Here is a 13611-nt window from a genome sequence, read left to right as displayed (position 1 = left end):
CTCCTCCTCCTCTCTTGTCCTGCTTCTCCTCCCTCTCTCGGTCTCTCTTTGCTCGTGGTAGGCAGAAGTTCTATTTGATCCATAACAACCCCAGCCCTTAGCCTTCCTCTGTGGCTTGGCCCAGGTCCCAGGGGCCCTCTGAACCTCTCATTGGTCCTCCCGTCGCCTCTGAGCTTGGCCTTTCTGAGCCTTCCATTCCCCAGCTGTGAAATGCCCCAGCCATTTTTGGTTTGCCATTGGCACGTTCACAGACATGTCTCCTGCTCCAGAATGTTTGCCCACTGTGCTCCCTGATATGAGTCCCCTGATGATAGGATTGTCATCCCCACATGACAGCCGGTGTTGAAAGCAGGAGGGGGCCAGAGAGAAGACTGCGGCTGAAGCTAGATATGCTGAGGGCGGCACTGAGAGGCAAGAGCTCGAGGGCCGGGCTGTGGGGTCCTGCTCTGTTAGTGGGGAATCCCAGTTGTGCTCCTGACCTTGGCTGGAGGGAAGTTATGGAGGCTGAGGAGGGCCCAGGTAGTTAGGACTATGCTCAGGGTCTGAAACTATAAGGCAAGAGGTTGAAGGCAGACCAAAGGAGGAACATCCTATGAGAACAATGTTTTAATGCCCAGGTGTGTCACCTGTCATAGTGTGAAAATGCATGTGTACATGGGTGGGGTATGTTGCCATGGGAATAACTTCTGCCTTATATTAGGGACAATATGATACTTATCAAGTAGGGTTGCCAGATTTAAAATAAAAATACAGGTTGCCCAATTAAATTCGAATTTTAGATAAAGTGAATTTTTCTTTTTGGTAGAAATACACCCCATAAAATTCAAATCTAATTGAGCATCATGTATTTTATCTGGCAGCTCTATTGTGAAGGATACCTGTTGTCATCAAGTCGATTCCAACTCCTAGCGACCTTATAGGATGGAGTAGAACTGACCATAGGGTTTGTAAGAAGTGGCTGGTGGATTCGAACTGCCAACCTTTTGGTTAGCAGCCGAGCTCTTAACCACTGTGCCACCAAAAACACTCAGTTATCAAGATGCGTATTTTAATGCTATATTAAAAAAAATCAAATTGATGAAGTATGGTCCCGGGGCAGCCACTTGTTTTTCAGCATGAAGTTTTATTAAAACCAGGGCTGGGATTAGGGTGAGGAGAGTGAGGAAGGGCTGTGCAAGGATGGTGTTGGATCCTGACATTCGTTAAAATTTTGATATCTGTTCATGACTTTTTTGCATTGATTTTTTTACATTCATTTTTAAAATATTGCCTTAGAATATGATTTGTCCTGATAACTGAGTTTTTTTGGAGCTCCCTTAACTATTATGCCACGGTGAGTGCCTCACTTGCCTTGCCCTACTCCCGGCCCTGCTTTGCAAATGCATAACAAAGCAAACGTATATTTTCTGCTGTCCAGATTTATCCATAGTTGAAGCTTTAAGATATATGTCCAAATTTTTCCCTTTACTGCAAAGGTCCCTGCTGGTTCTCACCAGTCCCCATGCTCCCAGACAGCTGGAACCGTGTTGAGTTCCCAGGGCTCACCCAGCACAGTGCCGGGGCAGAGGAGGTGCTCCATACACACTGGTCGAATGAGACATGGCAGAGATTTCTCTTGGGAGCATCAAGTGCTGTTGGGATTAAGTTACCCGGGGACCTATTAGGAGGAACACTGTTTTTCAGAGCATTTGTAAATATGTCCTCTGCCCCACACTCACAAATGGGGTGGCATACATGCACTGCTTATTCCTGCCCTAATTATTAAAACGATGTGTATTTCATTTTATTTGTATTTTGTGAATTTTTTACATGTGTTTCTTGCTGCAGCTGAAGGCCTCTCATGCCCTCGGAAAGCCTGGTGCACTGTTCCAGGCCAGAAATGAGAGGAAGGGCTGTGGCATTTAACCCAGGACTTGGGTGGTCCATTGTCTTAGGGACCAGAAGAGTGGGCAGAGGGGTAGGGACTGGAGGCAGAAGTCAGAGGTCAAAAGGAAGGCAAGTGTCTCCCCTCTTCTGGACCATCCCCCAGATCAGTCAATTTACTTGGGTCCTTAAAGGCCCAGGCTAGTGGTTCTCAGCCCTGACTACCCGTTGGAATCACCTGGGAAGCTTTTGGAAAGCACTGATGTCTGTGCCTTACTGCAGAGATTCTGACTGAAATGATCTGGGTGGTACTGGGCATTGGTATTTTTATAAGTTCCTAAGGGATTTTAATATGGGACCAAGGTTGAGAACTCTGGACTAGGCAGAGGGGAAGGAGGTGAAGGCTTCTCTTGTAACCAACAGCACCTCTCTGAAGTCCAATACCCATGCTTCCACCTGTGTAGCATTTTGTTGCTGCTAGCTGCCACTGAGTTGGCCTCCAACTCATGGTGACTCCATGAACAACAGAAAAAAGTGCTGCCTGGTCCTGCACCATCCCCATGATCAGTTGCAGATTGGACTGTTGTGATCCATAGGACTTTCACTGGCTGATTTTCAGAAGTGCTTCACCAGGCCTTTCTTCCTAGTTTGTCTTAGTCTGGAAGATCCACTAAAACTTGTTCAGCATCATAGCCACACACAAGCCTCCACTGAGAGACAGGTGGTAGCTATGCATGAGATGCATTGGCTGGGAATCGAATCTGGGTCTCCCTCAAGGAAGGTGAGAATTCTACCACTGAACCAGCAATGTCCCAAGATTTCTATTAAAAACAAAACAAAAACAAAAAAAAAATCCTGTTTCCATTAAGTCAATTCTGACTCATGGTGGCCCCATAGGTACAGAGTAGAGCTGTGCTCCATACGATTTTCAAGGCTGTGACCTTTCATGTCTTTCTTCCGAAGTGCCTGTGGGTGGATTCAAACCACCAACCTTTTGATTAGTAGTCGAGCACTTTAGTGGACATCTATTTCTACAACCCATCCTTCTTATCCTAATAGCATGCCAATTTTCCTCTTGGAAACCACACATCCTTCACTTTTCGTCCAGGAAGTTTGAGTTGTCTCGACTCCACCCACAGCTCCAGGGGTGAGCATGGAAACCTGCTTGGCCAATAACATCCGCCCAGATATGGGTTCAGGGATGGGCACATAACCAATCAGAGCCAACGAGAGGCAATCCTGGGACTTTGACTGGAAGTCTCAACAGAAAGACTTTTTCCCTTTCTTGCTGAAATTGGAACCATGAAGAATTAGCCTGGACCTACTGGTGGCCATTTTGGCAGCCTGGGGAAATCCTACCTGAGAATATGACCACCACAGCAGAAAGCAGAACCAGGAGATGGAGAAATGAGCCCTGAGACATTGTTGGAGCCCCTGGAATAAGCCAGACCTGAAGCTGGCACTACCCTTAGAATTTCAGTCAGGTGAGCCAATATGTTTCCACAGGTTGTGTCAGGTCTTCTGTTCTTTTCATCTGGAAGAGTCTTGGCGCCACTGTTCTTCATCACCTCTACCTCCTTCACTTCCCTTCAGCCAAGTGGGATTTTCTACTGCTCCCTGGTTCTCTTGGCATATTCGCCCCTAAAGTGCCAGAGAGTTGTACAGGGCTCCAGCCCAAGTGGCCCTACCACCCCAAGCTAACGGAAGATGTGCAAGTTAGGTTCTCCACTGGCCAACAGAAGATCCTGTGGCCTCTTTATGTCTTTATGTCTTTTCTTGAACCACAGACCAACAAGGACCTTATTATGCAATATCTATCCTTTTAGTGGAGTCCCGGGGTGGTGCAAATGGTTAACACACTTGGTTGCTAACCAAAAATTGGAAGTTCAAGACCACCCTGAGGTACCTTGAAAGAAAGGCATGAAGATCTGCTTCCAAAAAATCAATCACTGAAAACCCTATGGAGCACAGTTGAACTCTGACACACATGGGGCTGCCATGAGTTGGAATTGACTTGACAGTAACTTTTTTTTTGGGGGGGGGGTGTCATTTTTTTATCCTTTTAGGCTGACCTCAGAGAGAAGTGAAAAGCCCCCAGCCTCACACCCCAATCACCCAGACTTATTCATGGAGGGCAGAGTGGGGCAATGGAAAGAGGACTGGAGTGAGGCACTGAGCCGTTGCTTGTATCCTAGGCCACCCTGGGCCAGCTCCACGGTCCCTCTTCTCCCTAACCTGGCCCTGGCGGCTCACCATTCTGCTGCTGGCGGGGCATGGTGGGCAGCTGATTCTAGGTATAACCCTCCTCTGCCCAGAACCACTTCACTTGATGCTGTGTAAGTCTCCTCCCCCTCCCAGAATTCTCTATCCTATCTGTCCAGGCAGCCCAGGGTAATCGAAGGGAGTCTGACAGGTTTGAGTACCAAATCCTACTCTCATGTCCTGACCTCAGTGTCTTCATCTACAAGAGAGGGACAATAATGCCTGCATCAATGACATAATGCCTACAGAATGTCCAGCATGCTGTCTGGCTCATAGGAAACGCTCCATCAGTGTTAGGATTATTCTCATGTCCTCCCGTCATAAAGGGAAGTGCTCTGGGGTGGTGATGACAGCGTCACTGCAGTGGCTGTAGCTCAGGGGTGGGGGTGGGGATGCCATCAGATGGAGACCCCTTGCCTCGGGGGTTGCATGGAGGTCAGGCAAAAGTCCAGGGCATGTGTCTAGTTTTCTGCTCTCATCTTGGGACTTAAGGCTGGATAATCGATAGGCCTTCACAGCAATGAAGACAATGTTCCCATAGAGTCCACTGATGGCGTTCTTACGTGGCTTGGGCCCTGGAGCTCTAAGGAGGCAGTGTGGGCCAGTGGTAGCCCTGGCCTGGGCTCTGCTCATTTGCCATCCTGCCTTGGGCAGGCTGCTTCCTGCCTCTGGGCCTCCCTTTCCTCACCTCTGAAATCTGGGGCCTCAGCCATGCCTCTGGCTCTGTCTGCACCGCTTATCACGTCCAAAGCTGAACACGTCATCACCCATGGAAACCAGCAACTTCCCTTAGGTTTCCCATCTCAGTAATTGGGTAGATGGCATCACTATTCACCCAGTGCCCAAGTCAGAAACATCCGGGCTCCCTCCTCCTCCTCCCCTGCACCCAGTCAGATGGATTCTGCCTCCTAAATATCTCCTGAAGGGTCCCGTCCTCCATCCCACTGCCACTCCCAGATCACCTGGGCGACTACGAAGTTCAATTGCCAGGCTTTTGCTTCCAGTCTTTCCCTTCCATCCATTCTCCTACCCTGCCAGAGGATTCTCTTACAAACATAACCCTCCTCTGGCCCCCACAATGGCGCCCACCACCCCCACGGGAAAGCCCCAAGTGCATACCATGGGCTACAAGGGTGACTGGCACGGTCTGGCCCCTGCCTGCCTTTTAGGCTTAGCTCACACTTCGGCTGCCTTCCTCTACTCTCCAGCCACACTGGCCTCCTCACAGCCCTTGAACTTCAAATGCTTGTTCCTGCCTCAGGGTCTCAGCGTTGGCTGCTCTCTGTCCCCACGTCCATCCTTCCCCCGACGGCAGTCCTCTCTGCTTTATTCTGTCACTGGGTTTTAATTTAGATGTCTCTTCATCAGGAACGTCTTCCTGTACCTCCCAGACCAGGCGAGTCCCTCCCGTTATATCTTCCCATAATGCTTTGCATGTCTCCATGGTAACCTCCCCGCCACCCGTCATGGCTTCTTGGAGGTCGCTATCCCAATCTGGGCCGTGAGCTCTGAGAGAGTAGGACCATGTCTGTCTCGTTCCCACCACAGTCCCAGCATCCTGGCCTACAACTGCAACTGCAACCAATCGTCTTTTAGGTTGAGGAGACAGAAGTCACTTCCTTTTCTAAGTCAAGAACAACCCGCCCAGCTGTGTGCCAGCTCCTCTTGCATTTATTGGAACCTGCTTACCCAGCACCCACAAAGGAGCTTACAGTGGGTGACATTTTGGGCGCCGAGATGACCTAATCCTGGGATTACCTTGGAGGCATGGGCTGGCGGGGCAGGGGGAGGGGCACTAAAGACAGAGGGAAGGAGGAACCCTGGACTGCTAAAGATGCTTCCGTTTGGCAGGGGTTGTGCTGCGGGTTTGGAGGGCTGTCTCTGCCTCTGGACGGTGTGTGTGTGTTTATGTGTGAGTGTGTACTTATGTGTGCAGTGGGGGAAAGGAGGAGAGCTGCGCAGTTGGCATCAGGGTTTCTTTTCCTTTAACCTTTCCTTCACTTTTTGAGGCTCAAACTGAATCAGTCGCAGAATTTCCTCATTGGCCAGGGTCCCCTCAATGAACTCCTCCTCTGTAAGTTTATCTGTGCACGGGGGGAAAGAAAGCACAATCAGATGGTTTCACAATGCAGTCAGACTGGTGTCCCGCCAGTATGCCCAGTATGGATGTAGCTATTATTAAAATATTGAATACTCGCTGCCTCCCAGAGTACCTCTACCCTGCTCTTCCCCAGGACACTCAGACCCTCCCATGACCCAGCAAAAAAAGTGCTAAAGCCTGGCACCTTCAGGGACGCCCTTCTGCTACTATGCGTCTCTTCTGATTGGTGGGTCCCCCTGCTTTGCTGGTTATTCAATATTTTGAATATTATCCCAGGTCTCAAGCCTCAGGTTCTGGGGGACTGAGCACAGCAAAGCACAGTCAAGCCCGGAGTGTGGGGGAGTGAGAGGGAAGAGGTCCAGTAGGGTGCCAGGGACAACTCTGCTGGGAGACATGGGGCAGTGCACCCTCTGACTCCTAGCTGACAACTCCTGACAACACCTCGTGATTCCTTCTCATGCAGCCCCCACCCTGATCTACGTCCTCTATTTGGGGTCAGGACCAAGGGAGAGCCTTGCCCCTGCCAGGCACTGTTTATCAGCCTTTTCACCTGTTGTTAGTTGCTGTCGAGTCAGACCCCGACTCGTGGCATGACCCCATGCACAACAGGACTGGACCATTGTGATCCACAGGGCTTTCATTGGCTGATTTTTTTGGTGTAGATCACCAGGCCTTTCTTCCTAGTCCATCTTAGTCTAGAAGCTCCACTGAAACCTGTTAGCATCAAGTAACACACGAGCCTCCACTGACAGATGGGTGGTGCTGTGCATGAAGTGCGTTGGCTGGGAATCGAACCTGGGTACCCCACATGGAAGTCAAGAGTTCTTCCACTGAATCACCAATGCCTCTTTTACCAGGTAGGCCACTGTATTCAGTTCAGTCCAGTGAAATACAAGTTACTGAGCCCTACCACTGTGCCAGACACCGCTGTATTTGGGGCTGGGGCTGCTGTGGGAGGTCAAGGGTGGCAGAGAAGGGAGTGAGAGAAAGTCCCTGTCATCCAGGAAACTCTTGGTCTCCTGGGGAAGATGGTCCCATGTAGAAATAACTCTAGAAGGAGAGAGGCGCTGCTTTCTGCTCATAGTTGCGATCTCATAGTGCCTAGTACACAGCAGGCGCTCAGCAAAGCTTTGCTGAACTGAACTGGATTTCTGCTGGCTAATGTTCTGGGCCTTTTAACCACCCTTAACCCTTCCTCCACCCTTCAGCAGTGGCAGCTCCAGAGTGGCAGCAGAACTGTCCCTGATGACCCTCATGGTCATCCCCTGCAGATCCCTTTCAGACGCCCCTCAAAATGCACAGGGGAATGAGGTGTTTAGGACTCAACAGGATAAATCTTTTCGGGGTCTCCTGGAAACAGCTCGCGCTATAAAATCAAAGGCTACCAAGGAAAAGGTATTCACCGTCATCTTTCTTCCCAAAGAATCTCCAGATCTTCTCAGTTCGCTTTTCCGGCGTGTTTTCATCATCTGGAAGATGCTTCACATCCTCTGGGTTGATCATTTTGAAAATAGCCTGCACCAAATTGAGAGGACGAACCTGTTAGAAGGAGCAGGTGGGGCTGGCAACCCTGGGAAAACCTACGTCAGGGGCTTTGGGTCACCTCCATCACGACTTTCCTCCTTTAGGGCCTAGGGATCCAGTGTCCTTTTAGGCACATGTCCAGGCTTCCCCTGCCCTGCTGAATCACAATCCCTGGGCGTGGGGCCTGGGACGGGGAATGTGAGGGAGGGGTGCAGAAGACTCTCACTTCTTATTTTGTACTGTTCTGTATTGTTTGAATTTTCTGACCATGTAGACATATTCTTTCATTAAAAAAAATGAAAATAACAAAAAGCTTTGCAATGACCCTGTGACACCTGTGAGGTTTGAGTCTGGACACCACTACTTTGGATGTGACTGCCTAGAGGTTTTAGAATATCAGATGGCTTCTGCCAGGTCCATGTGGTACCTCAGCTGTCTGGCAGGATTGGCTGATGGTAAAAACGGTTTATATTTGTTAAGTGCTTAATATGTGCCACTCTTCTAAGCATTTTTACATCTAACCCTCACAATAACCTTGTGAGGTGGGTATTGGTCTCATTCTAAGCGATGAAGACACTGAGATGACTAACTTGCCAAAAGTCACCCTGCATCTTCTGGAACCTTCCATCCATTCCAGAACCTGCATCCTTGCCTGACATCATAGTCCTCTCACCTCCTTATTCCTGGAATGCCTTGGACAGCACTCTGGCCAAGGCTGGGGAAGGGAGAGGGGGAAGCGTCATTAAGAATTTCCAACAGTTTTCCAGGGCACAGGAAGCCCCCCATTTATCATTACCCTCAAGGAGAATGCATAGCAGAGAAATGTGTACATGTGGCTCAAGGTTCCTTCTCACCTCCCTCTACTCTTGGCCCCCCAGATGTGTGATCTGGGGCATGACAGGAAGTTCCTCCTGACCCATCCAATCATGTGAAAGGGACAAGGTGACCTCGAAGCTGCCTTCCAGCTCTGGATTTGTAGAATTCCACCAGCTTGGTAACACCAGGGTTGGCTAGGCCCAGAGTGGACTAGTGGACTGCTCAAGGCAGCAGTAGGTCCCGGGGCCTCTCACAGCCTGTGCCCTCAATCTCAGGGCAGATTTTGGACGTGGGCGCTTGTGTCAGGGTGAAAGTAGGGAGGGCACTGGCTCTACCCAGGGCTTTCTGCCTTCCTTGGAGACACCTGGGAGAACAGTCAGGTGGGGCGGGGGGGTTTGCCTGTGAAATTAGCCTGAAGGGAAAGGTGGAAAGGTTTGAGATGTTCCCTTTCAGCCCCCTCCCTGCATGCTGTATAACAAGAGGAACAAGGGAATTCAAGCCCAGCAGCTCAGGGCAGCCGCCTCTGCTGGCAACCCTCAGAGTCCCTGCAACTGAAGTGTAGGTGGCTCCCATAACCACCTGTCCTGAGTGATGGAGAACCCGGTACTGGTGTGCTGGCTAAACACTGGAGTGGGATTGGCTGCCTGTCCCACCCCACTTCCAACACTGAAGCACAGACTTTCAGGGCCTTGGGAAAGGCCACAGAAATCACTGAATTCTTGCACTTGGCCCCAGGGGCAGATTATCCAATAGGCAAGGTAAGCACAGTGCTTATCCAGCTTACCAGATCATCTGTAGCAAACAATTTCACATTTTTTCACCACATCAGAGATTCTGCTGCTAGGTATGGCTGGCATCCGTCTCTCTACCAACCCCACAGCACCTTCCTACAGAATCAAAGCCTCTTTTCCAATTTACAATCCCTGACAGGGGTGGACTACCCAGTAAGCAAAGTAAGCATAGGCTTACTTGTGCTTACCTACTAATCTATAATCACCAATTTCATATGAGTTTCATGTGGTGAAACCACTATGAAATTGGTCACTATAGATTAATGAGTAAGCACAAGTAAGCCGATGCTTACCTTGCTTACTGGGTCATCTGCCCCTGCTTGACCCCAAGAGCTTATATGGTTCTCCCAAGGCCACACAGCTAGTTAGTGGCAGAGCTGGTATTAGGACCTGTAGTTCCCAACTCTCAGGCCCATGCTCTGTCCGACCTTGTGAGCTGGTGAATATCAAAGCCTTGGCACCATCTTGCCACAATCCTGACCACTGACTCCTCCCTCCCTCCCTTCAGCCTTCCCCTTCCTCCCTTTCCTCCTCCTTTTTCCTCAGGATCACCAACTTATAGACCTCTGTTGGGACTAGCATCCTTTAGGTGGCTCTGAGGACTTGGTGGGAGTCCCTGGGTGGTGCAAATGGTTAACACACTCAGTTGCCAACCAAAGCGCCAGAGGTTCAAGTCAACCCAGAGGTGCCTCAGAAGAAAGGTCTGGCAATCTACTTCCAAAAAAAATCAGCCACTGAATACCTATGGAGCACAGTTCTACTCTGACACGCATGGGGTTACCATAAGTCAGAATCAACTCGCGGGCCACTGGTTTTACTGAAGGACTTGGCCACTGTCCTGGGCCACCCACAAGACCTCATAGCTAACCCAGCAGGAACCTGCTCTCCAGGCTGTGCCCAGATGACAAAGAGGTTCACACATCCCTGCCCTTAAGAGGAGACTCAGGCAAAGCATGCGGCTGAGTCCACTGGCCACAAGCTTCATTCTTTGTCATTTTGTCTGTTTTTTCCTAATAGAGGTAGGAGAATGAAATGAAAGCATGATTACAAATGCACAAAAATTATACAAAATATGCAAAACATTCTCTCTCCTAACAAGATGGAATTAGAAAAATAAAGCAAATGGCAATGCGGGGGGGTGGGAGGGAGATGAAAAAAGAAGATACCAAATTAAGAAAAACACGACTGACATAATAGAAAAAAAATGGAAACATCCTAATTGCCCAAAAATCTAGGAATGGTTAAATTATGATATTTCCATATGATGGAATTCTAAGAAGCTATTCAAAATGTTTTTGAAGAATAGTTAATGATCTGGAAAACATTCATGATAAAATAGTAACTGAAAAAGTATGACAAAAATCACATATAAATATATACCTCTAAGCTTGTTTTAAAATGCATAGATAAAAGGCTGGAAAGGTGTATAAAAACCAACCAGTTGCCACCAAGTTGATTGTGACTCAGGGTGACACCATGTGTGTCAGAGTAGAACTGTGTCCATAGGGTTTTCAATGGCTGATTTTTCCGAAGTGGATTACCAGGCCTTTCTTCTGAGGTGCCTGTGGGTGGACTTGAACCACCAGTCTTTCAGTTAGCAATCAAGTGCATTAACCATTTGCACCACCCTGGGACTCCAGAAAGGTATGTACTAATATGTTGATAATAGTTTTCTGTAGGTGATAGAATTGAAGGCAATTTTTATTTGCATATGCTTCTAAATTTCATGATTTATATAATAATAAAGACAAACTATTGTAAAGGCTCCTAAAACATTAATGGCAGTAACACTCATTTGTGTTGGGATATATGTGAAGGCAGGAAGTGTCAGCCTGTAAGAAGGCTCTAGTAGGGTCCAGTGGTTAAATTGTTCTAGAACTCGAGACAGGTGAGAAAGCTGAGACAGGTGAAGTGACCTGCCCAATGTTATGAAGAAAATTAGGTCTAGAACCCATGCCACCTTTGGTCTCTTCCTACTGTATATTTCAAACATGTTATGGGTTTAAATTTTAATTGAGATAGAATTTGAATGTATATTGTTGACATATTTGAAAGATATGGAAGGACGGAAGGTAGGGAGGAGGGAAGGAAGGAAGTTAGGGAGGAAGAAAAGAAGGAAGGAAAGTAGGGAAGGAAAGAAGGAAGGGAGGGAGGGAAGGAGGGAAGGAAGGGAGGAAGGGAGAAGAAGGAAAAAAGGAAGGAAGGAGGGAGAGGGGAAGGAAAGGAGAGAAGGAGGAAAGGAAAGAGGAAGGAAGGAAGGAAGGGAAGGAGAGAGGGAGGAATAGAAAGGAAGGGAAGGAGGGAGGGAGGAAGGAACGAAGGGAGAGAAGGAGGGAGGGAGGGATAAAAAAATGTGAATATTGGGAAATACCCAGATTCTTCTGTAGGAAGAAAATTAAGCTGTGGGAGTGTGCCCAGGCCTCTATAGTATCAGTCTATGAGAGACCCTTCTTCATCATGTACTCACAGCCCTAGAGGCACAAAGCCTGCATCACTCCACCCTCCAGACCCGGCCCTTCCCAAGCTCTAGCCCTTTCCGTAGGGGGCCCCCGAAGGACCCCAACCCCCTTACCCAAGCCAGGAGGGGCCAAGGGCAGAGACTGACCGAAATGATCTCGAGCACTTCGCTTTTGCTGATGGAGCCATTGCCATCCACATCATAGAGGGAAAAGGCCCACTCCAGCTTCTGGTTGGTCTTGCCCGCAGAGGTCATGTGCAGGGCGATGACATACTCCTTGAAGTCCAGGGTGCCGTCGCTGTTGGCGTCGAAGCTGCGGAACACATGCTGGGCATAGGCCTTGGGGTCAGCATCAGGGAAGAACTTGGAGTAGATGCTCTCGAACTCCTGCCGTGTGATGCGGCCGCTGGGGCACTCCTTCAGGAAGGACTGGTACCAGGTACACAGCTCCTCCTCCGTGAACTTGGTGTTCAGCTGCAGCTCCTCCAGGATCTCCTTGGACAGGGCCCCGCTCTTACTGTTTCCCATTGGTGAGGCCAAGTGGGCAGCAGCCGGGTGGTCACTGCTGGGTGGATGGGTGGGACCGTGGGCTCCTGCTGCCAGGCTCGGTGCTGCTGTGAGACGGGAGACAAAGACACGGGAGATTAGGAGGATTTGTGGCCAGTTCTCTCTGGTACTTGGAGGGAGGAGGGGCCCTGGAGCTTGGGAGGGGACAAGCTCCCAGAACCCTCTTGAGATTAAATAAAAAGCTGACAGCAGGTGATCAGTTGGTCTTGGTCCCTTGGGAGAATGCCAGGAGGATAGGACAGGAGATTAGAACTTTCCGAGTGAACCCGTTGCTGTTGAGTCGACTCCGACTCATGGCGACCGCAGGTGTGCAGAGTAGAACTACTCCATAGGGTTTTCCAGGCAATGACCTTTAGGAAGCAGATCAACAGGCCTTTCTTCTGAGGTGCCTCTGGGTGGGTTTGAACCACCAACCTTCCAGTTAGTAGTCTAGTGCTTAACCGTTTGTGCCACCCAGGGACTCCTTAGAGCTGGTAACTTGTGCCAAGGCCTTTCCCCATTGCCCTCATCCGTCTCTCCAGCACCCTCAACATATACTGAGCTCTCTAAGAGAAAAGCTGTTCACTGCCCCTCTTCTGCACTCACTTGGAGCTTCTCGGAGCTTCCGAGTACTGACGGCATCTCCTATCCGACCATTTAATGGAGAGGTTAGGAGCACAGACTCCAGGGCCAGCTGGACTGAGTTCAAGTCTCAGCTTTGCCCTTTACCAGCTGAGTGATCCCAAGCACCTTTCTTTTTTTTTGCTTATTGGTTGGTAGTTTTTTTCTCTTTTTTTTTAAATTGTTGTAAATATATATATAAAACATTTGCCAATTCAACGTTTTTCACATGTACAATTCAGTGACAGCACTTACATCAGTCATGCTGTGCAACCATCACCAATACGAGCACGTTTCTTTTTTTTTTTTTACCATAAACATTTTTATTTCCTATTGTTTTTAATTATTGAGTTAAATATGTTACAGCGAAAGTCAAAGACCACTAATGTCTGAATTAAAGGACATTAAGATAAAGGGACTTTAATACAGTCATGTGCTGCATAATATCCATTCAGGCAACCTCTGACTGCGTATATGTCCGTGGTCCCATAAGTTATAATAGAGTTCAGAAATCCGAATCAGAGAACAGGACGTAGTGGACATAACAGGATGTATTGAATGCAACAGCTTCCCGCACACAACCCGTGTATCTCACGTCTCTTGTATACAAATTGATCGTGCTGCCAGGC

General features: G+C 48.9%; 1 protein-coding gene across 1 annotated transcript; it reads right to left on the bottom strand.

The window, feature by feature from the left end:
* Window positions 1-6093: 6093 nt before the first annotated feature.
* Window positions 6094-12418, bottom strand: RCVRN (recoverin). The gene is made up of 3 exons (XM_004375981.1): window positions 11963-12418; window positions 7630-7741; window positions 6094-6209 (listed from the first exon to the last, which is right to left on the bottom strand). Exons 1-3 carry the CDS (start codon window positions 12341-12343, stop codon window positions 6094-6096), a joined length of 609 nt encoding a protein of 202 aa, XP_004376038.1. The 5' UTR covers window positions 12344-12418.
* Between the last annotated feature and the right edge of the window lie 1193 nt (window positions 12419-13611).

Source organism: Trichechus manatus, unplaced genomic scaffold (assembly GCF_000243295.1).
Source record: "Trichechus manatus latirostris isolate Lorelei unplaced genomic scaffold, TriManLat1.0 scaffold00040, whole genome shotgun sequence".
Taxonomy (NCBI): Eukaryota; Metazoa; Chordata; class Mammalia; order Sirenia; family Trichechidae; genus Trichechus; species Trichechus manatus.
Note: the sequence above shows the minus strand (reverse complement) of the source record. Positions and strands in the feature narration are given on the sequence as shown.